Source organism: Pelmatolapia mariae, linkage group LG6, assembly GCF_036321145.2.
Source record: "Pelmatolapia mariae isolate MD_Pm_ZW linkage group LG6, Pm_UMD_F_2, whole genome shotgun sequence".
In the NCBI taxonomy this organism is placed as follows: Eukaryota; Metazoa; Chordata; class Actinopteri; order Cichliformes; family Cichlidae; genus Pelmatolapia; species Pelmatolapia mariae.
The window spans coordinates 42,940,252-42,964,410 of record NC_086232.1 but is presented as its reverse complement, the minus strand read 5'-3'; the positions used below and the strand labels follow the sequence as shown (position 1 = coordinate 42,964,410).

Below are 24,159 nucleotides of genomic sequence, written 5' to 3'. Positions count from 1 at the left end.
TAAACAGAACAGTCGGGGTTCTTTGTGTTCGTGGAACTACATTTCCCATCAGCCACTGCAAACGTAGACGCGCCGAATTGGCGAGACAAAATATGCCTTGAAATATTTAGTTTCACACACAGAAATGCTGCTAACGTACCCTTTTTAATACGTTGTACATACACGAAATCCTTCTAGCACTTTCAGTTAGCATTTAAGAAAAGTTAAAAAGTCGATTAAAGGTCACGTGACCGAAAAACCGCTCTTTCTAGGATTCTAGTCCCGAAATAATCCAGAATGAATAACACTCTACGGATTAGATGAATTTCGTAGGGTTAGCACTTTTTTTCTGTCAGCGTTCTTTTATATGAGGAGTTTGGACATTTTATTTAGTTTTTAGATAGTTTTTATAGCTTCTCGTACAGTTTAAAAAAGAAATGAAAAGAATATTTATATTGGGGACTTTTCAGCACCTTGTTCCACTTTACGGCATTCGCCATTTTGCTTTCAGGCATGAAGCGAACATCCCCGGAAAATCAGTAACAGCGTACGCCTGAAACAGTCGAGTTCACCCACCACAACCAGATAACTGTTATAAACACATGATCGTGTCTGTTGTGGTTGAACTTCACTGATAACGCCTGATTACTTTTTCATTTGGCTGCCATCAAGGTAGTGTGTCCTGTCGTAAATCCTGACTTTGTGGGCAAAATCAGCTTTGTAAGAAAAAGTGAAACGCGTGTGGTTTTACTGTATTTTGAATGCATTGGAAAATAAAATTTGTGAAACCTGAAATAAAACCTGGATTGTATCTTCTGGATGAAACTGCACATTAAGTTCGGTCCACTTTTATTCATCGTGAGCGCCCTCTGCTGCGCCTCCGGATGAACTACAGGTTCATCTCCCGTGGGATTAACAGGAAGTGACGCCACTGAAACCGGCTAACTTTGTCCTGGAGTCGGTTTGTGTGGCTGGCGGGAAACCAGTGAAAACAGGTAAACCATCAGTGTTTGATCCCAGGATGAAATGCAGACAGCTGCGATGGATCCAGCGGAAGAGCCTCCGTCGATGTTGTGGGGACTGGATCCGGTGTTTTCCGCCTTCGCTCGGCTGTATATCAGAGACATCCTGGAGATGACGGAGTCCACCCAGGTACCAGGTAACAAACTGGACCTGTCCCTCACCTTTTACTTGGTCGTCACTCCTGAAGCTCTTTTTAATTTGAAATTAGATTTTGTTAAAGCTCCTGTTAGCCTGCACCACGCATTGTGCAGAATTTTACATTTATTGAGCTCCTTTATTTTTATATTAGCATGTATTGTAGTTATTTATACCGTTTTAAATCCTCCGTTATTTCATTTAAACTACACCACCTGATGGTGTGCCAGGTGTGATGTGTTGTAGTTCCTGTCAGCGTATAAATGTAAACCCTGCAGGGGTGATGGAGTGGACCAGGTGCCCCAGCTCAGAGGTCCACGGGGTCAGGCCCCATGTGATGACGTGCAAAAAGACAACAAAGAAACCTCCAAAAGTTGAATCTGTTCATCTGGACGTAGCGTTTTGTGGGAGAAACGTTTCGTCACTCATCCAAGTGACTTCTTCAGTCTCAGCTGACTGCAGGTTTCCCCAAACCTTATAAACAGTACCTGCAGTCAGCTGAGACTGAAGAATGCATCAAGACAACAAAGAAACGCAAACATTTGCAAAGTTGTGCCAAATAAATCTGTGATATCCAGACTGATATCACAAAGTTTTTACTGTCTGGATATATTTTAGAAACCATAGTCTGTAAATCAAAGAAGGACATAAACCATTAAACACAGCAGCCATATTACTGGTCATGTAATTGCATTAAAAATAGTCCAACAGTACAATCCCCGTCCAGAGGTCCAGTTCAGGGACTCCAGTTAGCTCAGGTGAAGTCTAGCTAGGCTGGACGATCAGGAGCAGCTTCGCTTCAGTGTTTTGCTCAAAGACACTTCAGCACGTGGAGAGGAGAACACGCTGCTCTCTCACTGGAGCCACACATTCACCTTTAATTATCTGTTGTTTTCTACTCAAAGGGATTTACTTCTACAACCTGCACCCGATCTCCAAAGTCGATGTGCTGGGAACGGTGGTCTACAAGAGGGAGAGGGAAGACTTCTTCTGCTATGGAGGTGCTCTTCATCACTCACTCCCATTTTGGAGTTGTGCTCATCACTGCTGTAGTCGTGAGAACTCACGATTGTATTCTGGTCACATGTGCTCTGTTTTTGCCTCCGCCCACGCTCTGCTGCTGCGTGCTCACAGTGGATGATGGTACGGGTGTTATAAACTGCCTGTGCTGGAAAAGTGACCTCCTGAAAGAGGAGCGGGAGCCGAGCAAGTGTGAGTTCATGTTTGGATCTCAGTGTTAGCGTGGTGTTGCTTTCAGTTTGTTAGGTAAAATGAAGCGCTCTGCCGCCAGCAGACATGTCCTTGTTTCTGATTGGTCGGTTGCTGCGTGCTCGTAGATCAGGAAACCCCGGGCTGACTTATCGACTCCATAACCTCCTTTGTCAGCCTGGTGATGCTTCAGATGCAGAATCGATACAGAGCGAGTGTCCTCGTGTGATCTCCAGCAGGGGCACAACTCGGCGCCGCGGCTCAGGGAGGCTTCGACCCGGTGGAGGAGCTGCAGAAGCTGAGACGAGCCCAGCGGACGCGCTGCCGCCTGGAGATCGGAGAGCTGCTCCGAGTCAGGGGACCGGTGAAGACGTCGAGGCAGCAGAGGGAAATCAAGGCCTCCACCTACTGTGAGCGGAGACGGCTTCATCCGCACACACTCTCATAACCACCATCGCTGCAACACCAACTGTCTGCAGCTGTTTATTCCACAGTTAGCCCACAGTCCTCCACAAATAACACAAAGAACCACAAACGGAGCGACACATGCACTAGAAACACACACAGAAACACACCCACAGTGAATATTTGGATGTGGGCAGGCTCCGCCTCCGTCCTCACCCGTGTGCATGTGCGTCCTCAGATAAAGTGAGCGACTCGGTGATGGCGGTGCAGATTTCCTGGATGATGGAGGCTCCTCAGCTCTACAGACAGTGTTACGACAAAGTGCCTCAGCTGGAGCCTGACGCGGCGGGGTACGAACGTCCACCCAACACACCAGAGAGTCAACATTCAACCCTAAACACACACACACACACACACACACATCCAGTTGCTGAGTTTTCCTCAGTCCACATCAATAAACCACATCTGACCCAGGATCAGCTTTTCTTTTAAAAACAATAACTTCAGTATATTTAATGAAGCCATTAAAAGTTTTATCTTCCCACTCTGAGTGATTTCACAGCTGTGGGGCCAGAATACACACGAGTGGGTCAACATTTCACACTGTTATGTTTTTTCTCCATAATTACAGGAGATTTCATCATCACATTTTCAGGCTCTGTTTGAAACTGCAGTCTAAACTCCAAGTGTCACAGTCTAAAGCCCAAATCTGTTCAGAGATCAGTGTCACAGGATTTCAGTTGGTCTGCTTTCTGATGATTCACTGCAGAGAACCTCTGAACGTCCTCGGAAAAAGAGGAGAAGCTAAAATGGATGCAGATGTTTTTTATTCCCACCTTGTTGTGCCTTGAAATCCTCGAGCTGTGGTTATTTCAGGCTTACAGTAAACCTGACTTAGTGTTTTTACTAGAGCAGCTCGAAGGGTCACGATGAACATCTGTCTTTCAGAGACTCGGCTGTCAGCTCCCTCAGCAGGGCAACAAAGATCTTGAAAGACTTTTTAAAGCAGAAGTCGGTGAGCAGGTTCAGACCCTACGATGTCCAGGACCTCCTGCAGCCTCTGATCTCCAGCCAGCCTCAGGCAGCATCCGCTGACCAGGTATGAACTGGGAGGGGACGTGGAACCAGTCGTCACACCTCAAAGCCTCCTTTTGAAATACTGAAATAAACACCAGGATTTGATACTTTGCAGCAAAGTAAAACTGATTCTTCTGACATCACATTTTAAGATCTCAGAACCTGGTGTGCTGCATGCTAATACCAGTGTTAGCATGCTAGCTAGCAAAGATTTGAAGATGTGAAAGCATGCCATCAAACGGCGCGTGCATGAGGCGCGTGTATGTTTGATATTTTCCCCAGAGAGTGTTTCTGATCTGATGCCATGGCAAAGAAGGAAGCTGAAGCCTGACATGTTAGCATTGGTTAGTGTTAAAGCCTAGAGCAGGGGTCGGCAACCTTTCTGATGATGAGTGCATCTAAAATTCCCTCAGAAGTCAATGTGCCATATGATTGCATTAGCAATAAATTTAGTAACGCTCTATATGAACAGTTACACACTATATAGAACAACTTTATAGAATTATATTTGTTTTTATAATTTTATAGAATTATATTAATACAGGGATACACATGTTAATGTGATCTCTGGTCTCCCACTCAGAGACACAGGTCTCCGAGTGTCCAGCATTCAGAGGCTACCTGAGGACACTCATGTGAGAGAAAATCTGCTCACACAGACATGTAGAACCAAATACTGTCAATAAGGCCTCTGCAATGTTCTGAAGACAGTTAAACTTGTCAGGTAGTGATGTCCAGCAGGTGAAAATGCAGCTCCATGAACACGCACAGCTGTGGATTCCAGCTGTGTTTGTAATTCTTCAAACTTTGACCCCCACAGAGTCGAACTTTTCAGTTCAATCAGCTGCATTTCGACATCCTGTGTGTCCAGCCAGTTAATGCGAGACAAATCCAGCTGCTCATTAAAGCTTTCTGGTTTGATCAGAAATGAAAACATTGGTCCATACACCTGAAAGTCCAGAAAATACATTGTGAATTCTGTCTCGAGTCTACGGATGTATCCGTGTATTTCCGTGGTGCTGATGCTGCGCTGAGCGGACAGCTGCTGAAGCATTTGAAGTGTTGGAATGTGGAAATTTCAACATCGCTTGAAAAAACTGCCAGCTAGCAACGTCCCTCTCACCGGTAGGCGAAGTGATTTTTAGTCTGGTAGTTGGGGTTGTTAGCTAAGATACCGTCATTAAGAAGCGGCAGAGCTAATGTGTCTATGCGAGCTAATCTGCGATGTGCACCGCTGGCCCGGCCATTTATTTTTAATGCACCTTCTCAGATTAACTCACTGCGTGTCGTGTCCAGGGCTGGACTGGGACAAAAAATCAGCCCGGGGATTTTGACGAGAGACCGGCCCCCCAGGTATTAAAGCCATAAAGCCTTTGAATGAAAACAAACGCTGTTGTGACAGTGATGTACAGTCTTGTTGGTATATGAATGATTTCTATACATTTTACGTCAGATAAACACTTTGGTTGTAAGATTCAGATAATTATTTATTAAAAGCGAGATATTTTAAATGAGAATAAGAAACGTATATCTTTGTGCCCCCCTCTCCCTGTTAATGCCCTACCTGCCCCCCTGGCAAAACTTTGCTAGACCCGCCCCTGCACAGTTACCAGCTGTCAGCTACTTAGAAAAGGATGCTGGTGTTATTTGTCTCTCAGAAACAATTCATAACTTCCCTTCAACTCATTCATGTCACCTAAAAGGTAAACCTGTTTCTCCATCACCTGTTCAGCTCTGATGATTCAGTAAGGACATCTGCTGGTTTCATCTTCATGTGTCGTCCCCCCCCCCCCTCAAAAAAGAAAACCCATCGGCCCATAAAGATGAAAAATCACCATCGGGCATAGGCAAATGTCTGGTATGCCCAATGGCCAGTCCAGCTATGGTCATCAGTTAACCCTCCACGTGCCAGCGGTGGCACGCGTGCCCAGGGTTGCCGACCCCTGGCCTACACTAAACCTCCACCAGTGATTTTAACATGAGTTCCCTTTAGCATTGAAATGTCTAACTCATGTGGAGGTGAAGTCGGCCTGTAAGTTGAGTGACAAATGTGTTCAGATCTGAAGCAAAATTCCTTCTTTCTTCGTTTCATTGGGTTTTTCTGTCTCGTGCTCCTCTGATGCTGATTAGGAGCCTGTCGCGGGTCCGTCTGCGTGCCAGCAGCTCCGTCAGCTCCTGAAGGAGGCCCTGCAGATCCTACAGGACGAGGGTGCCGTGTACCGCAAGGTCAAGTCCCAGGACGAAGTCTATCTCGTAAGAAACTGCAGATACATTCATCTCTGGGAGCTTTTTGCTGTGCCGTGTGTGACGCTGTTGCTCCTCATCAGGTGAGCGTGCAGGACAAGGATCTGCTCGTGGCCGTCAAAGACATCATCAGGGAGGACTCGAGGAGGGAGAAGTGTGCGTGGACTCGCTCTCAGTGCAGTACAGACAAAAAAAGTTTAGATTAGTGATGCCCTCACAGCTTTTCTGACTCTCCTCAGAGGCACTAATTATTTTTCAGAGGATGTAATTAAGAATGAAAGCTTTTACCTGCTTGTCAGAAATCAAATTAGCACAACAATTACACCTGTTACTCTCTAATCACAGCTCCGTTTTATCGTACTTTTAGATCTCACTTCTGTGTGTGTGTGTGTGTGTGTGTGTGTGTGTGTGTGTGTGTGTGTGTGTGTGTGTGTGTGTGTGTGCGTGCATTTCCTCCTCCTGCGCCTGCAGACGTGGAGAAGGGCTGCCATGTCCTGCACATCCTGTCAGCAGTCAGGCAGCGGTACAGCCTCAACGTGAGCCGCGCCGCTCTGGAGCTCGTCCTCAAGACGCTCGAATGCAACAGTGACATCATCAGCACCAGCGACAGCCACTACACCGCCATCTGAGGAGCTGCCGCCGGCCCCGAGCATCAGCGCTCGGTGCATAAATCATGTTTAGCTTTTACCCAGCTGCTGTATGAGCGCACAAATGTTAAATATTAAGTTATTAAAGTTTCTAAAAACCATGACAACCACATGTAAACAAACCATCACTGTTGTAAATATATGTTCAGTTTTTAAATAAATAAGAAACAAAGATGGGCCTCGAGCGTGGCTGAAGTAGCCTGTGGGAGGTTCCCCGCGGCAGGCCAAGTCTCCTGGGCTCCATTAAGCACGTCTGCTCAAGAACATCATCAGATAAGGTGCCAAGAAGAAGAAACCCCACATAACATTTCCCCCGTGGCTGCCTCCTCATAACATCAGTCCATTACCTCCTTATCAGCCCGGCTCCCCCCACAAGCTTCATTAGTCACAAACGTTACATCCATGGAGGATAAACATGGAGAAGATGGTGTTTAAAGCAAAACTCGTGGCTTTATTATCGCTAGGAGGCTGGAAACACGTGATGACCATGATTACACTCACCTGCTGCTTCAGGCCTTATTCCTGATTTCTGTCGTTGATGATGGAGAATTGGAAATTGGACAAAGAGACAGAATTCATAGATGATGAGTCTCTATCCTACCGTTTTAACTTTGCCACAGCTCACTTAACCCGACTCAGTTTTATATGCAGTACTTTTAAAGATGAGCGCTGCCTGCAGTATGTGAGTAAATTATTAAAGTGAAGCAAACAGTAATGTAATCGATGTGATGCTGCATAACGAGTACTCTTACTTTCATTACTTCAAGTACATGTAGATGAAACCTTTGTACTAAATTCAGGACTTCAGATACAGTACAAAGAGATGTTTAGGCCTTTGTGCAGCATCGTGGAGGTGGAGGTGTGGGCGTCTGTACTTCGACCGCTGTGTGCGCAACCAGGACGGAGATAAGAAGGATGGATGGACAGGCGGACCTCCTGCACGTGAGCCAGAGAATCAGGCCCAGTGTTTCCTGCACCCCACCCCCTCCCTGTGCCACCTCCCTAGAAACACCCCTGACTGAAGTTTGTCTCCTACATTCTTCACTAACTTCCACAGCGGCTCAGAGTGGAAACATCCCTGTGGCGCCACAACAGCAAAAACACACAACGGCCTCATTGTCACGGCTCCAGTTCATCATGTGAAACTGGTGAAGCGCTGCTTTCAGCAGAGATGCATGTTTTTTTCCCACAGACACCCAGGTCCTGAAGCCTCTGAGGATTCAAGCGCCTGGGGCAGATTTGTGCATTTTGCCTGCTTGGTAATCTAGCCTTATAAATGTAATTAGATTACCACGGAGCAGATGAGCCTGCAGCAGGAAACCTGCAGCTTCCAGGCAGCTGCCCAGATGTGCTCCTGCTTACAGCAAAGCCTCAGATATGAGAGGGTGGGTTTTTTTTTAAGTGATTTCAAACATGTTGAGGTACTTGAGTGTTTTTAAGGTAAATTATTATCTTTAAAAGTAATTTATTTATTTCTAAATAAACTGAAACTATCATCAGATTGTGAAAAAAATCGCTTTGAGTTTATGTCTTAAAAAATCGACTGAACATGCGGTGCGCCAAACTTCTACGGAAAGCAACCTAGGACCTTGCAGTACTGTGGTGTAATACCACTTTGTACCACAGGGTGGCGCACACAGTGAGTCAGAGTAACTTTTATTTAACCAGTCAGTCTTATTTACACGTGCGGACTGGGAAAGAGCTTTGAGGAGATGCAGGACGTTACAAAAGTAACACCAAAGGTTAAACAGCAGCACTCATAAGACACGTGGAGCGGTACCACACCGCCCCCTGCTGCTGGGAGTTATAGCTGCAGTTTGCAGAGCGGGATCACAAAAAGGGTCTTTAAAGGGTGCTGCTCCGTGCGCAGGGGGGCAGTGTTTAGTCACTAATTGGCTCCTTCATGTGGAGCAGAGGGGCGGCCGCTGATTGGTCGCCAGTGAAACATCTGTATCCATACTTCCACTTGCGCGTGTCTCCGGCCAGAAAGCTGCCGCTGCGTGGGACAGTGGTGGTTGTGGTGTTTAGCCTGTGACGTTCCCAGCCGCACGTGCTGCCAGATGTCCACAGCATTTCCGGTTCTCTGAGAGGGGGACGCTCGGGGGTGGTCGTACAGATTTCGGGTTCCGTGTCAGGGCAGCGGGATGGAGGCGCAGCCGGTACCGGCTCGTTCTAGTCTTCAGCCGTGAGGACGCGCGTGAAGCCCCGCCCCCCTCCGCCGGCAGCTCCAGGTATGCAGACCGCAGACACAAAGGCAGCCGCCGCACGTCGTTTCCGTTTGTGAGGTGACCGCCCGCCGCCGGCTCAGCCTGTGGAGGCTGCAGGCGAACCCGCTCACGGGCACGCGCTCAGATGGACCGTCGATAAGTTTGGGGTCGGATCGGATGCTGGTTGCGTCACGAGTACGGAGCGCCGAACCGTTAGCCGACACCGGCGATGCGCGCGGTGATTTCTCTGCCGCGATAAGAGTCAGCTGACCGGAGCCCCGCGGCCGCACGCACGCGCCTCCATGCAGAGCCTTTGCAGGGTGAAGATGCAGCTGCGCACCGTGCTGGACGTCAAGGTGGTGGACGTGGAGAAGAGGCGCAGTCCGTCCAAGCACTACGTGAGTCACCTGCACCCCCGCACCCGGTCCCGCTCACGAGTGTGTGTGTCTGTCTCTGTATGCGTGTGTGTGTGTTTGTCTGTTTGTGTGTCCCTGTGTGTGTGTCTGTGTCCCTGTGTGTGTGTCTGTGTGTCCCTGTTTGTCCCTGTGTGTGTGTCTGTGTCCCTGTGTGTCTGTATGTGTGTCTCTGTCTGTGTGTGTCTGTGTCCCTGTGTGTCCCTGTGTGTGTGTGTCTGTATGTGTGTCTCTGTCTGTGTGTGTCTGTGTCCCTGTGTGTCCCTGTGTGTGTGTGTCTGTATGTGTGTCTCTGTCTGTGTGTGTCTGTGTCCCTGTGTGTGTGTGTCTGTATGTGTGTCTCTGTCTGTGTCTGTGTGTCCCTGTTTGTCCCTGTGTGTGTGTCTGTGTGTCCCTGTTTGTCCCTGTGTGTGTGTGTCCGGCCTGTTCACAGTCACAGTGTGACACCTAAACGCAGCGTTTAGCCCTCTCTCCGTGCGGCCTGGCTGCTGGGGGAGAACAGCCGCTAAGCTCGGCTCGAGTTCCTGCTATCAGTGAAGGAGGCGCCGGAGCTCGGGCAGCAGCCCGCTCAGTGCTTCAGCACAGAGCACGAGCACAGGTGAGCTGTCACACAGCCAGCCTGCTGCCTCTGCTCATCAGCTTCATCGTTATTCTGAGCTCCTGACATGCTTTGGTGCAGTGTGGACACACAGGCATCACTGTGGAAACACTGTACCCACAGTTTACCTTCAGGGAGGAGCTGTGCTCACGAGCATGACACATTAACGGTAACGAGTCGTGTTACCTTCCTTTACAGACATCTGAGCGTTTCCTCTTACTTCTGTCAAGAATCTGTTTCATTCTTGAGGAAACGATGCTCCAGTTAAAAGAAGTTTGCTGCAGATGTTCATATCTCAGCCTGCTGATTTCCCTGTGGTGAAAGCCCCAAACCTCTTTGGTACCAAACCCTGGTGCTCCGTTTGAAGCAGCAACTCACAGATGACTTCAAGCGCACAAGGAAAGGCGAGCAACGCCTAAACAGTGCAACGGTGAAGATAACACTGATAATACTACAGTAATGTGTCCTCATCGTGTGATGGCACATTTCAGATTTATTTGTGGAGATTTTCTCCATTTAAAGCGATGCATTATCAGGGATTGTAACATCTCGTCCTTTTACTGAATCAAACTGTTTCTAAAATGTGTCCTCTGCCTGTTTCTGAATCTCTTTTTAACGCATACATTTGTGTTTGTGAAGCACTTTGCAAGTCTGGGTTTTGTCACACAAACAGCTGTCAGTATTTATTAGAAGTTACTGTAAGAGTGACGTGTACAGAGGGTCTCTGCCTCTCAGCCTGTAACAGCTCAATGAATAAGTGGAGGATGATGGTAGATGGATGGGTGGATGTTGGGTGGATGTATTGTGAGATGATGTTCAGGCAGAGAGCAGCAGGAGACTTTCAGCACAGGATAAACATGATAATCTTGTCGCTCCATGTGTCTCACGGCTGTGTTCGAGCAGCTGCTTCTAGAACAAAACCAGATTCTGTTAATGCAAGAGGACGATGATAAAGTTCCTGCTCACTCTGCTGTGTTTGTGCTGCAAACCTTAAAGCTGTTCTACATCGTTGTGCGTCGTATCCAGGGGTCGGCTGGCCTGTCGTAGACTCAGAGAGCGTTTCCTGCTTATTTAAAAGGATCTTCTCGCTTTACCTTCTGACTTACACTCATGAGAAAAGTGCAGGAGGTTATTTCGTCTGTCCCAGGACTCCGGCTGCTGTCCCCAAAGCTCCCCTGAGTTTGTAGGAAACGGCTGACTGAAGTGTCTGCTCTCACCGAGTGACCGAATGAGTTTAAGGTGATGTTTGGTGAGCTGGAGGCTGCAGGTGTTTTGTCTGGATGTAAGGACCCTCGCCCTTTACCCGAGTCACTGATGTTTCAGGCTGTAGTGAAACATTTAGATTATTTATGGCTTTTACATCAAACACTGATTTTACGCAGCTGTGTTGGATATATAAAAGCGGCTTTATTATCCTGGATAAATACAAATGTTATTGTCTGTAATCTTAAGTGTAAAGAACAGAGCGCGTCCTCGCTGACAGGCCATTCGACGTGTCGGACATTGCAGCCGTGATAAAGTCTCGTACGGCCGTCACTATCGGCTCTGGATAAGAAGCTCGGGGCCATTTTTAACCAGGAAGCTGAAGTTTAAGTTGATGTAAAATCACGAGAGGATAAATTCTGTACATTAAATCTCTTCTTTGTTTAAAAGTTTGTGCCAAGGTGAGATGACCCTGCTCCGCACTGAGCATGTGCAGAGCGGGTTTGTGCACAGTGGCTTGATTTTATTCGTGTGACAGCCAGATCGGTCATTCATCCTCCATAACCTGTAATAATCCTTTTTGCAGTCATGTGCCAGTTGCTCGCTGTTAATGTTGTATTTAATCTCTTAAAGGCCTCGTTGCATTAAACCTCTTTCCTGTAGGAATCTCGGTCACTTTATTCTCCACTTTCTGGACCAAGCGAACCCTCGTGACAGGCTCCAGTGGTTATTATTACTATCCTGAAGCTCACCTCCTGTGGCCTCGCTCATCAATACCACACTTGTTATAAGCGTGACAGCGAGAGTTTGTGCCGGGGCTCTGCACCTCACATCCCCGCTTCAGATCCTATTTCAAGCTCATAAACAAGTCAAAATAAATGACCGCCATGAAAGGAACACGATCTTGCTCATATGCAATTACATTCCTGCAGGCCCTTAGGCTCAATGATATGTGGACACAATTAGCGCACTTATTCTCCTCAGTGTGCCGGGACACAACGAACCTGCTGCAGAAAACGAAGGAAGATAAAAAACCTTGTTTTCAATCATTTAAGGTCTGTTTAGGAGCACGTGACACGTCCAGCATCACAGCACAGTGCAGGCACAGAATTCTGCAGTGCACACAGACTGTAAATAAAAGATGCAACTGCCTCAATGTCACCGATTGGCTGCCACCGTCTTAGCTTTCTGAAAACCAGGAGTGATCATATTTGGAGATGAGGCTGGAGTGCTAAGTTAGCGCTAGGGCTAGCTAGGTTTAGCACGGTGCAGAGAGCTACAAGATGGCAGTGAGACCTGCTGTGATGGTTTGCAGACGATGGAAGATATTCAGATGTTTACTGGGAGTGAGCAGCACGGACAGGGTTAGAGACCAGTCCATCAGAGTGACTCTGGGTGGATATACTGGACAGAGGACGATGAAGAAGGAGCTGCCAGGCAGGAGGAAAAGAGGAAGACCTGAGAGGAGATTCGTGGGCTGGTGTGACAGAGGAGGACAGCAGGGATGAGGGACGAGCGATGGATCTGCTGTGGTGACCCAAAAGAAGACGACCACCCTGTGTGGAGCCATCCATTGGACCTGATTGGAGCGTTTTGGTTACTTTTACCTGCAGTGACACTTCAGTCAAAGCAGCCACATCTCCTCATATGGATGAGTTTTAAAAAACACACAAAAATATTCCTTTACTTCTGTTCTGTTGGGATAAAGGCAGGAAAACCAGGTGGTGCAGATCCTTCTGGATGTAGTCAGCTGTCACTGCACCAGATCTTTGCTCTGTCCTGCCTTATCCACTAATACATTAAACATAGAAGTGACAGATTAAGAAGCAGGGATGGAAACCACTATCTTAGCTTAATTTAAGATATTAGGATGATAAAAGTCACCGTCTCCTGTGTCCCGCTGTGCTTTTGGACGGAGCCCGGCTGGCCGGTTGCTCCTGTCTGCAGTGTTTGTGCTCATTAGCATAAAAATAACTGGAGCTAAGCTGATCTCTGCGTCTCCAGCTCCATACTTAATACACAGACAGGAGATCAGTCTTCTAAGCTCGCCCTCGGCAGGAAAGCGAATAAATGCACTCCTCAGAATGTCAAATTATTCCTCAAAAACACACACACGGAAAGCAAATAATTATTCTTAGCAGACTAATTGAAAATACACCCACAGGCAGGTGCTCGGAGACACTGAATTAATGGTCTACTGTTGATAATATAGACACAGTTTCAGTGCAGCGTGGGCTCTTTTTCCCTTAGAGTGGATTAGTCGTGTAACACGAGCTTCCCAAATCGGTCCTGCTCTATAGGAAGACTTGCTGAGCGCTATCCAGGCCACTCGTATGTACAGTGAAGGAGTAAGAGGAGCTTCTCAGAGCCGTACTGTGTTTGGAGCTCCACGGTCTCAGCAGGCTAGTCTGTGGCCTAGTTTCCCTAGCTACCCGGTCTCAAGGGACGAGGCTAGTCACTGTGAGAAGAGAAAAGTGGGAGGCGGGGCGAGAGGGAAGCGGAGAAGACGAGAGGAAGACACAATCTGTGGCAAACACTGAATCCCATTTGTAATGTTTGTGAAACCAGCTGGAAATGCTTATCCTGTGGGAGGGGAGGGGGGGATTAGAGCCCGGCTTTTGTCAGAGGGAAAACTGGACCGCTGAGTCGCAAACACGAATCAAACACACACTTTTTTTAAAGGGTTTGTGTACTTGCAGCAGGAGGAGGAGGAGGTGATAAAAGAGAAAGCAGGCCGGGCACGGCCATGTTTACTTTAAGCTTCTGTTTCCCTACAAGTCCCAGTCCCATAACCTTTCATTTTCCAGAGACTCCTGCGCTGCGCGAGGCCCAGGCTGGAAGACGCCGTAAAACATCTCTTCAGAGGGCTGTCCACACTCACATGTTTATTGGCCTATCAAACACAGGCTGATATCTCAGTAAAAAGAGTGCCTTTTTTCCAGACTCGCCTCTAACTGGGAAGACGACGGTTTACGAGGCCGCCTGCTTTTTGTTTGGGAGAGGTTGATGAGCAGCGGGCGGTGCTGCGAGGCAGGGGCTTCTGCTGGTGTCAGTGCGTTTGAGGCGGGTGCCGTCACACCGCGCTGATATCACCAGGACCTCGGGGTCGTTTTCGTGCGTTTGATGATCGAGGAAAGTTTGTCTCGTGCAGAACGACGACTGCGTTTTTGGTGAAGGCACATGTGTGAACACCTCCTGGCTTTCTTCTGAGCAGCTTGACTTGCGATGACGTCATAACTGGAGATGATGAGAGATGGAGTGTGTGTGGGCATCACGTGTGGCCTGCACGGTGCTGGCTTTGGTTTTGTTGTTTGGGAAACGGTTCGATCTTATGTGAGAGAGCAGGCGGAGTGACGGAGGGAGATGGAGTTGGCTTGCAGCTCTTTTCATGAGATTACCAGATAGTCAGGGAAATTGGTTAAAACATTATTAGAATTAGACCGGCTTGATCAGCATGACAAGATACTGTTTCTCTCCCAAAGCACAAGGGTGATTTACGAGGAATATTTGAGCACAATCAGCTACGGTACAGCAGCAGTTAGACTCAGATAGTCACACGAATACTTCAGTTTAAACAGTTAATCCAGTGACTTAGACTGTTGCTGTAGCCGGCAGTTGGAAGATAAACTCCCATCAGTTTGGTTTCCAGAGGCAGCGGTTAGCTGCTATCAGCAGGAAGCTGCAGACAAAGCCAACAGACATCACCTGTCAGATTAAAGCGCAGGTGTGTTGGTAGTCTGTAGCTGCAGCGCTGACGTGCACATCCCTGGGAATCACTACTGTGATTGGCCTGTTCAGTAACGTTTGGTTCCTCCTCAATTCAGTTTTTTTATAGCTCCAAATCACAACAGTCGCCTCAAGGTGCTTTATATTGTACAGTAGATCCTACAATAATACATACAAAGAAAGCCAACAATCATATGACCCCCTATGAGCAAGCACTTTGGTGACAGTGGGAAGGAAAAACTCCCTTTTAACAGGAAGAAACCTCCGGCAGAACCAGGCTCAGGGAGGGGCGGGGCCATCTGCTGCGACCGGGCAAAAGAAGGAAGACAGGATAAAATCTCTTCGGGCCTCAAATGAAGGCTCGGTGATCTTCCATGGAAACAGCGGCTCGCTCTGTGCTATCCCTTCTTTTAGTTTGACCTCACGTGGCTCTGCCCGTCAGTGCTGCACAGGTTATGAAGTCATTGTGACCAGCGCGTCTATAACTTGGGTTGCGGCTCTGTCAGCCGTCTAACGTTGCTCTGGGTTTCTCACACGAGCGCCGATGTTCAGACTCAGAATCCGCCGTGCAGGGCCCGCCTTTGAAGCGGCGTTGGTAGAGTGATTTATTTGAGTGCACGACCTTGTCTGCTTTTTCACTTCGCTGGAATCTAATATGGAATAACTTGAGAATTGTTCTTGTGTATTGTGCAATTGTATGAAGGAGGCTTCAAAGGTGCACAGGACTCTACCTGCTGAGCAGACACTTCCTGCGGCCGCAGCTCGGGCACGCGAGGCGTGACCGGGCCCCTTCAAAGCGGCTCGCTGACAGTTTCGAAGCATCGCTGCAGCGTCCTGCTGCGTGGCTGCTAAAGGCCACAGCTTTGGCTGCGGGAACAAAAACTGCGTCTTTGGAGGGGTTTCCAGAGAATGAGCTTGTCCTACAGTTTGTTTCGCTGCTTTGACATTTTTGTCTGCAAACAGCTTTAAAGCTTTACTGTCAGTTGCTCGGGCTGAACCGAGAGACTAAGTGACCCTATTAGACTCGAGTATATTTAGACCAGCTCCATGTGGAAAGACTTGAATTTTTCCAGCTCGATTTTTTTTCTTTGATGGTTTGAAAGTATGCCGTCCGTCTGTTTTATAAGTTCCTTTAAATATAGTTTAGGCGGGGTTCAGCGCATTTAGTGGCTGGGCCCACATTCAGTGCCCCACCAAGAGCTCGGCTCCTTTGCCTTCTTCTCCTGGAAACGGCGAGGCTGGGTCCTGGCTCTTCTCCGACGCTGTAAGTTTTGTTTTTGTGTTTTTATACGTTCTCTGCGATCTGCGATTGTCGATGAATTATTTTAACGTCCTGGTAATTAGAGGAGCGCTCTACAGAGGCGAGGCAGGGGGGAAATAAAGCGAGCTGTAAGCTTGGCATGAATATTCATAACCGGTTCAGATGAACACGATGAAATAATCAGAGGTCCAATTTGTTCAGTCGTAAGAACTCGTGTTTCTGTCGTTGCTTCAGAGCATGAATAAAACTTTTGTTTTCAAGTAGCTCTTCCTCTGTGGGATTAACAGATGTGTGAGTGCTTTTCTTCCTATCTGGGACGTGCTTCCCTCCCAGGCCTTGTTTTTTGGAGTTTTTTCCCCACGTTTTTGTTTACGCTCTTTATGAATCATTTTTTCTGACTGGTTTGAAGGAAGAACACGTCAGTGCTGTGGAGCCTGAAGAGAAGCTTCTATTCTTACATATATATCTTATGTATTTCTCCTGTTCTGTAGCAGCTGTGGGCTGTTTCTCACGTCAGTCTTCTCATCTCATTGTTTCCTAATCTCGTGGTTTTAGCGTCAAACACCTTCCTGTTTCCAGATGTAGGCCTGGTTATTATCAGCTCACTGTTAGAGACCCCGAGATCACGCAGATGTTTTAATGTGGCCACCTCACACAAATCTCAGCCTCGGTTTTGGCCTTGCAGCAATGCCTGGTCCTGACATGCCTGCTGTGCAGCAATCGCAGCTTTTTTAGCTCACTGTCTGTGGTGATGAAAAATGTATGCGAGTTAATTTGGAGATTTGGATTTATTTAATAGGCAGACAGATTATTTCCTAACTGACATTTGAGTGAGTCAATCAAACACTTGATTCGAGGCATTTAGGCTCTCACGACTGGGCGGACTTGAGCTCTGAGTCATCTCAGCTCGCCTTATTTTAGTTGCACGAGTGTCTGGAAAATGCAGCTACCATGTAAAATGCAAACAGAAATGATACAAATGTAATTAGCAGCCAATCAGACGATGTTTGCTGCTAGATTTATCCTGAGAGGCGGCAGCGGCGGGACCGAGCGTGTGCAGTTTTTTTTAGGGAGTGGGAGGGCGTTCTGTTAAAGCGTGATATTTTGGGCTCGAGCAGACCTGGGACCTCGTCGGTTGTGTTTTTCACTGCGGTTGCCATCACATACCCATCTGCTTCTGGGGTTTGGATCCTTTCACTGAGTCCACATCCTCCAGCCTGGCTCCCGTCTTACACTTAAGCTCAGCACGGATTTTCATCCGAGTCGAATTAAGTGGTCCAGAGGCATGATGGGAGGATGATAGTCTGGCATGCCATTAAGGTCAGAGGAGTTTATAGAGCACTCATTCACACACAGCCACTTGGTAAAATTGCACTGCTGCGTGCTGTTAGGTCCAAGTTTGTGTCGGCTGATTCATGTCGAAGTACTGCTGCAGAGACATGACAAAGACTTGTTTTACGCACACAGTTTGCTCCCACACTCGATCATCCAGGCTGATCCTCGTCACATGGTTCTGCATGACATCAGCATGCCAACAGCATGCCAACGCTGCAGTTTTAAACTCTGGAAACAGAGAAAAAGTCCAAACTCTATCATAAGCTGTTTTTCTAGGACTTACCTGACCGGATGTTAGCCCATCTTTAACCTCCACACTACAGTCTGACAAGCCCGTCGGCGTGACATCGACTTGCACTGATGGAGGGCAGGGCAGCTTCCTTACCTAACCCACGCAACAGTGGGAATGCGTCCACAGCAGACGGCGTCCAGCTGTGTCCTACATATTAGACAGTTGTGGAAAACATCCCCAAATTATGCAAAGTTCATGGGAAAAATGTCTTTTGTAGCCCAAAGGAACGTGTAACTCTCTTTTTTTTTTCTCCTGGAAGTTTCAAAGTAATTTGAGTTAGAAAAGGTCGTGGAGGAATCGCATTTCAACTTAATTAAACTTAAACCTTTCACTACATCTGGAATCAGATTTGAGTTTGTGGAAACGCTCACTGGCCTCTTCATTAATGGCAACAACTTCATGTCTTTAGGCGTGTAGGTCAAGCTGACCTGCTGAAGATCAAACAGAAAGTCAGAATGGAGAAAAAAACGACTGATCAGTTAGCAAAGCAACAGTAACTCAAATGACTGCAAGTTACAGCTACGGTATCTCTGAACAGCACAGCGTGGCTTAAAGCAGATAAGAACAGGAAACTGAGGCTAAAACCTTTGCCTGGTCTGATGAGTCTCAAAATTTAAAGACGGGAGGGTCAGAATTTGGAGTAAACCACATGAAAGCATGGATCCATCCTGCCTCGGATCAGCGGGTCAGGCTGGTGTAATAGTGTGGGCGCACTTTGGGACCCCTAATCCCAGCTGAGGGTCCTTTAAACTCTGGTCAACAACGACAGTCTGAGTGTTGTTTTTATGATCTTTATCATGGCTGTCAACATGGACCAAAACCTGTCGTGGATGAATCTGAGCCACGGGAATGAAGCGGCCGGTGACTGTGTGGTGTTTGTATCTTCTTTGGTGACCCCGTCTGTCCAGGAGACAAAGTCATCCAGGTTCAGCATCGCGTCACTCTGTAGGTAATCATATAGACAACAATGCCGGAGTTATTTAGCTGCTGCTCAGCTGTTACTGAGCACAGTGACACTGATGAATCTAACAGTGGTACAGATATTTGAATCGCACCAGCTTAAACACAGCGATGTCACTGGTGTTATAAACTGATTTTTTAAAATAAACTGCTTAAAAATAATCATCATTAAGCAAAAACAAACTGTGAGAAGAGCCGGGGGCAGACCCTCCATCCTCCCTCAGGCCAAGTCTGATGTGGGCTGCCATTTACAAGAGCACATGTTTGTGTTTCTGCTTCCTTATGTATGATTACATGAAGCTTTGAAGGTGGGACGAGGCCTCGTGTTACCCGAGGACACCTCAGCCAGCTGATTTAGTTTCAAAAACTCTTTTCTTTGATATTAAGGAGCAGTAAAACAAGCTCTTTGCTTCTTCTCACAAACGCTTGTTACGCTACAGAGACACTTGGATGTTGCTGACTGTGGCTGAGCCATTTTTGCGACTCAGCATAACCCCGGGAGCACATTTTCATAGCAGTAAATGCCAGAGCTAATCACTGTGGTGACACCCCACCGTGCACGTTTGTCGGTGCAGTGTGACAGTCGCAGCTTCTGCATGCCAGCAGCCGTGTTTGCATGAGAGTGAACGTACAGCGGTGGCTCACTGCCAGCAGCAGCGAGACCTTTTAACCCTCCGCCTTTGTTGTGGAAGTTCCTTTGTTCGGGCTGTTGCCCTTCCTGCGTCAACGTCAGGGCTTTTGACTCAACCTCATTCATCTCGCCGCTGCTCTTGAGACTCTTGGCAGGTACGGAGGGTTGGAGCGACGGCGTAAGATCAGTCCCAAAAGATGGAGTCTGCTGAAATAAAGAGCAGCAATGGCTCACCGGGGAAACACACACCGCCTGTTTAATGCTATACGTGAGGCAAAGGCAGTTGTTTGCGCTGCGTCGAGACCACTTTACTCAAATGCTTTGGCTGGGTGACAGTGCTATTTTACTGCAAACCACTTGATAATGGCCGTTTCAGTCGTGCAGAGAGTACTTGCCAGATGTATGTAGCTTATAAGTACAGCAGCAGCACCACAAGTGAAGTTTGGATCGTCTCTGGCAACAGCAGTGGAAAAACCTTGATCCTAGATTTGAAACCACGATAAACGTCAGTGTCTCTTCATCATAGTTACGATCCTTATCTTGACTTCAGCAGCTTTAGTTGCCTCAAACCTGCAAGAACTAAAGTCCAGAGACTGCCACGAGGATGACCGGGAGTTCCTCCCACAGCCAAAATACTTTCATTGTCTAAACGTAACGAGAACTACAAACTGAAATTCCAAAAAAAGTTACAAACTTTAAATAGAACCGATACTTTATTCCCACTACGACACAGAAAACATGTCAACGTCTAAACGCACGTTTGAACTGAGACATTTTAATGTTTCGTGAAAAAAAGAGCACATTTTTAATTTGATGACTCAGAAACGTTGTGATGGGGCAACGACCGGAACTAAAAAGAAACAAATCAAGTTAACTGGCAACATGTCACATGATCGGGTCCAAAAAGAGCATCTTTGAGAATCTGACTGTGCATCTACAAGCTGTGGAAGAGTTTCAGTTTTGAAGAATGAAGACTATCTGATCAGTTACAGGACATAATATCATCAAAACATGATGTCATGACGTGTCGCTGCCATCGGGTCCAGAATGAGCTCGCTCAGTTTAAACATTTGTTGTGTTTAGATCTTAAAGTTATTGCATTAAAGTCACTTTTAACCATGAAGGTGAACTTTTATGTAAAAATCAGCCTTTTTTCTGTTAAGCAAACTTTTGTAATGAAGGTTTGTGTCTGATATGCTGTCCACTGTGTGCTCACTCAGCATTTCTGTATTTGCATTTAGGGTGTTTCATATTCGGCCTTTAACTGCACAGAACAGGAAGCACTTTGTGCAGCCTTAAGTGTTGCTTGGTGAACAGTTGTTTCACATAAATTGCTAATAAACACATTCAGAGATGATTTTAATATTTATTCTCACTTCCTATCATTTTGGCGGTGGCTTTGTTTTAACATTTTTTCTCGGGGCTGACTAAAACCTCTTTGGGCTGCGCCAAAAATTCCTTTATGCAGGAAAAAACTTTCAGTTTTATTGACTATCTTCGATTGTGCCCACGGCAGCTCGAGCTTGCAGTCTGTTATGTAACAGCTTATCCACTCGAGTAATTTCACATCCAGGTCTTCTCTGAGCGCCTTTATAACAGCAATTGAGAGATCCCACCTGCTCTTAACGTCTCTGATGAAAATTTCCTGGCCTCCGGATCCGTTACCTTGGTTATCTATGTTTCATTAGATTAGAGATGATGGCAGCATCACTTAGCTCCTCTTGACAGATAAATGGACTCTATCTCAATCTTATCAGGCCTCTCAGGGCTGCAGCGTGGCTTCGTCTGGCAGGGTAAAGGCCGCCAGGTCAGTGTGCGGGGAAAAGAGGGATGATGTCACCATCCATCCTGTGGCTGGATGGCGGTTTTATGACCGTCAGCTACTGTGACGCATCAGTGCTTTAGGCGAACGATTGCGAGTTTGTTTCCACCAGTGCTGCGAGGATGAGCAGAGCAGCTGGACAGACAGAAAACCATCACGAGTACAGTTATTGATGATTTGTTTGCCCTTTACCAATCGTCCCTCTATTACCCCTCAGCCGGGCTGTTGTTGTTGCATTGAAACCCAACCTTGTGCACACGACAACTTCAGAAAGAACCTCACACCGTAGGTGCATCTATGTGCTTCGTTTCTGTCACATGTGCTGCGTTTGTGAATTTCACAGTCCAAGCTTGTTTGCTTTTTTTCAGCTGGAAGTGTTGAACAAGTCTTCTGGATTTAAAGATTAAACCAAGCTGCAGTTTTAACTGTGCCTTCTTTGTCTCTGCAGGTGTATCTCATCAATGTCACCTACTCGGACAACACCTCCCACATCATCTACAGAAGATACAGCAAATTCTTTGACCTACAGGTAATCCCCCGTCAGTCTCGCCCCGCTCTGCTGCCCTGTGTGGGCCGTGCTTGGATTGAAGTCCCCGATGCCGCCGCCCGCTGATGTATTCTTCAGCAGGTCGAGCGTGTGAACTCGCAGCATTGTTTTGTATAGATTAATGTGTAAACCTGGCACCCGTTTGCTGCTGCCGTGTCTCTGGCCGTGTTCGCCACACCTCGCCGCCTCAATGAATCGATGTGTGAGTTAGTAATTGGTCGGGGAGCGGGGGAGACGTGGTTTGTATGCCTCAGCCTGCACCTCTCTCTCCTCCCGCTCTTCTTCTTCCTTTCTCGTCTCATCGCTGGCTTGGCCTCAAAACGTCAGGGAGCTGACAGGCCTTTTTTTATGGTACAAGCAAGAAAGCCACATGGAAGTCAAATTTAATGTACCAGGCTTTGCAGTGGCTTGTCGTTAGATTCTCTTGCTACGCCTGCTCTGATTGGTGGCTTCTTTAAATAGAGCCTCATACGGAGGAGGCTTTTTCTGCTTTGCTGTCTTGGCTCAGACGCTTTACTCCCTTGTTTAAAATGTTGTTGCGGTGTCTCTGTGGGACTATTTATTTTGGAATGAGGCAGGAGTGGGAATGAAAACCTTTCCTGTATCTTTCACATGGACTCTTCCATACTGAGAGAATGTTTATGTGCACTCCTTCAGCCCCCTCGGACCTTTGCCCTACTGCAAGCTGATACCATATGTAGAGTGCACCAGGGGTCTACCAATAACTAGTAAATATAACAGAGCCATAGTGTGAGCGTTACAGGGAGCACATCTCAATAGCTCCAGTGTGCCCGTCCAGCAGGGAATGATGTTTCAATCAGCAGAGGAAAGGTCCTTTCTGAAAGGTCCCATTGATGACCACTGGGGCAGTGAAAAATAGACCCTCACCCCTACTGCAGCTGATTAGTCCCAAACTGGAATAAAGAGAGAGGTAGAGTAATAAACACAGAACAGTATGAATGCTTCATACACTCCGAAAGAACAAAGTACCTTATTGTAGTGGTTGAACAGCTGGGGTGGTGCCCTCTGAGGCACTACTTTGTGTAGGTGGACTTATTTACACCCTTGTGGTTTGTACTCGAACCTCTGGTGACAGTTTTTATTTTGGTGCCAAACTAGTTACAGTCTGTGATTAAAGCTGCAACTCTAACAGTGAAAATAATATTTATCCAATGTCTTTGTGTATTTTGCCAAACACAGGTCTACAGATATCACAGATTGTGGAAGATGTGGTGCAAATATGCACCTTTTTAAAAATTTGTTCCTTTCTGGTCCTTAAATGTCCACAAATGCCATAACGAGCCTCAGACGGCACATTTGTGGCGGTTGTACCTGTGGGGACGTGAGTGGACTTTGGATTTATCACAGCTAATTGCTGAAATATCAGAAACAGATTGCATGTAATTTCTAGCTTGGCGTCATTCAGTAGTAGATTGTTAGACTGATGGTAGTCTGGCTCCTTCTTATGGCAGCACTTATGGCAGATCTTAGTGACAGTGAGAGAGGTTTTTCCTATTTTATAAAACAGTTATTAATGATAATAATTTTGTATAGATGTGGTGTTTGGTGATTCGCACCTCTAATATTCACCTCGCCTTCTATAAGAGTGAGGTCCTCAAATTGCCTGGGAGAAAACTAATGAGCCTTAATGGTTCCTGGATAGCTTTGTACAAAATTACTCCCAGTCAGCAGCAGCAGGATTGATTTTGTTAGGTATGTGAGATGTCACGGGGGCAAAGGTCGTCTAACTTGGTTCCTTTATTTAGTCAAATACAGTCATGTCAACAGAGTTTGGCTGCTTTTCAGTCAGCTCTGTTGTGAAGAATCTTCTGGTAAATATTTCAAACATTTACCAAATGCCGTCTTTAAATCACACTGCAGTGCATCAGCTCCAGCACAGCTCTCCTCGCCCGCTTTCCCGATGTTTCCTTTTCCACGGTGACATTCATGAATAAAACCACCGCTGGCAGCAGTGACAGGCCAGCTTTCTAATCCTCATCTCTGTCGGTGTATGCACTCAGAGTGAAGTTCTCCCTGCCAGACTTTGATCTCTCTCGATGGCTTTGATGGTGCCTTTTTGATCTCATTGTTTCCAGTGAGACCTGGAGCCTCTCCTGTCCAAACATTTATCTGCTGCGGGGTCCCCGCTGCTTTTAAGCCGCCTCGCTGTAACCCTGAGGGAGAAAAACACGGACTGGAGCTCTGAAAACTGCCAGAGAGCAGTTTAACCAAATCCTTGGCAAACACCGCTGGGGATTCCAAGACAGTTTCCTAGTAATAACCAGACCGGGCTGTGTTCCTGGAAACACTGGCCCCGCTTCCAGGCTGCCATCCAAATGAGAGGGACCACAGATGTTGCTTTGACTGACTTTGTATAGGTTGAGTCAGGGAAACAGGCTCTTTATGTTGCGCTGAATGCACGGGCAGTAAAGCTCACATGCTTTG

At 47.1% G+C, this 24,159-nt stretch overlaps 2 protein-coding genes across 10 annotated transcripts in view; both read left to right on the top strand.

Moving 5' to 3' along the window:
• The first annotated feature begins 901 nt into the window (after positions 1-901).
• On the top strand, positions 902-7,443 carry stn1 (STN1 subunit of CST complex). Of its 2 annotated transcripts, none has more exons than XM_063475552.1 (9): positions 902-1,138; positions 2,043-2,138; positions 2,272-2,349; positions 2,586-2,756; positions 2,990-3,101; positions 3,700-3,850; positions 5,959-6,081; positions 6,156-6,228; positions 6,544-7,443. In XM_063475552.1, exons 1-9 carry the CDS (start codon positions 1,006-1,008, stop codon positions 6,699-6,701), a joined length of 1,095 nt encoding a protein of 364 aa, XP_063331622.1. In that variant the 5' UTR covers positions 902-1,005; the 3' UTR covers positions 6,702-7,443. The 2 variants fall into 2 exon arrangements, with proteins under 2 accessions (XP_063331622.1, XP_063331621.1); XM_063475551.1 differs by having other exon boundaries at positions 2,583-2,756.
• A 1,216-nt stretch (positions 7,444-8,659) lies between these two features.
• The window catches only part of sh3pxd2aa (SH3 and PX domains 2Aa), a 97,949-nt gene continuing 82,449 nt past the window's right edge, over positions 8,660-24,159 (top strand). For 6 of the 8 annotated variants that reach the window (XM_063477034.2, XM_063477033.1, XM_063477041.1 and 3 more), the window contains exons 1-2: positions 8,660-9,324; positions 21,616-21,696. In XM_063477034.2, coding sequence (XP_063333104.1) covers positions 9,229-9,324; positions 21,616-21,696 — 177 coding nt within the window. In that variant the 5' untranslated portion in view covers positions 8,660-9,228. The remainder of the gene's footprint in view (positions 9,325-21,615; positions 21,697-24,159) is intronic. The other 2 variants (XM_063477037.1, XM_063477038.1) reach the window with 2 other exon arrangements.

Coding starts and splice junctions, on each gene's coding strand:
- stn1 (XM_063475551.1), top strand. CDS start 1,006: ATGCAGACAGCTGCGATGGATCCAGCGGAAGAGCCTCCGTCGATGTTG. Junction 2,757..2,989: donor AATCAAGGCCTCCACCTACT/GTGAGCGGAGAC, acceptor GTGCGTCCTCAG/ATAAAGTGAGCGACTCGGTG. Junction 6,082..6,155: donor CCCAGGACGAAGTCTATCTC/GTAAGAAACTGC, acceptor GCTCCTCATCAG/GTGAGCGTGCAGGACAAGGA.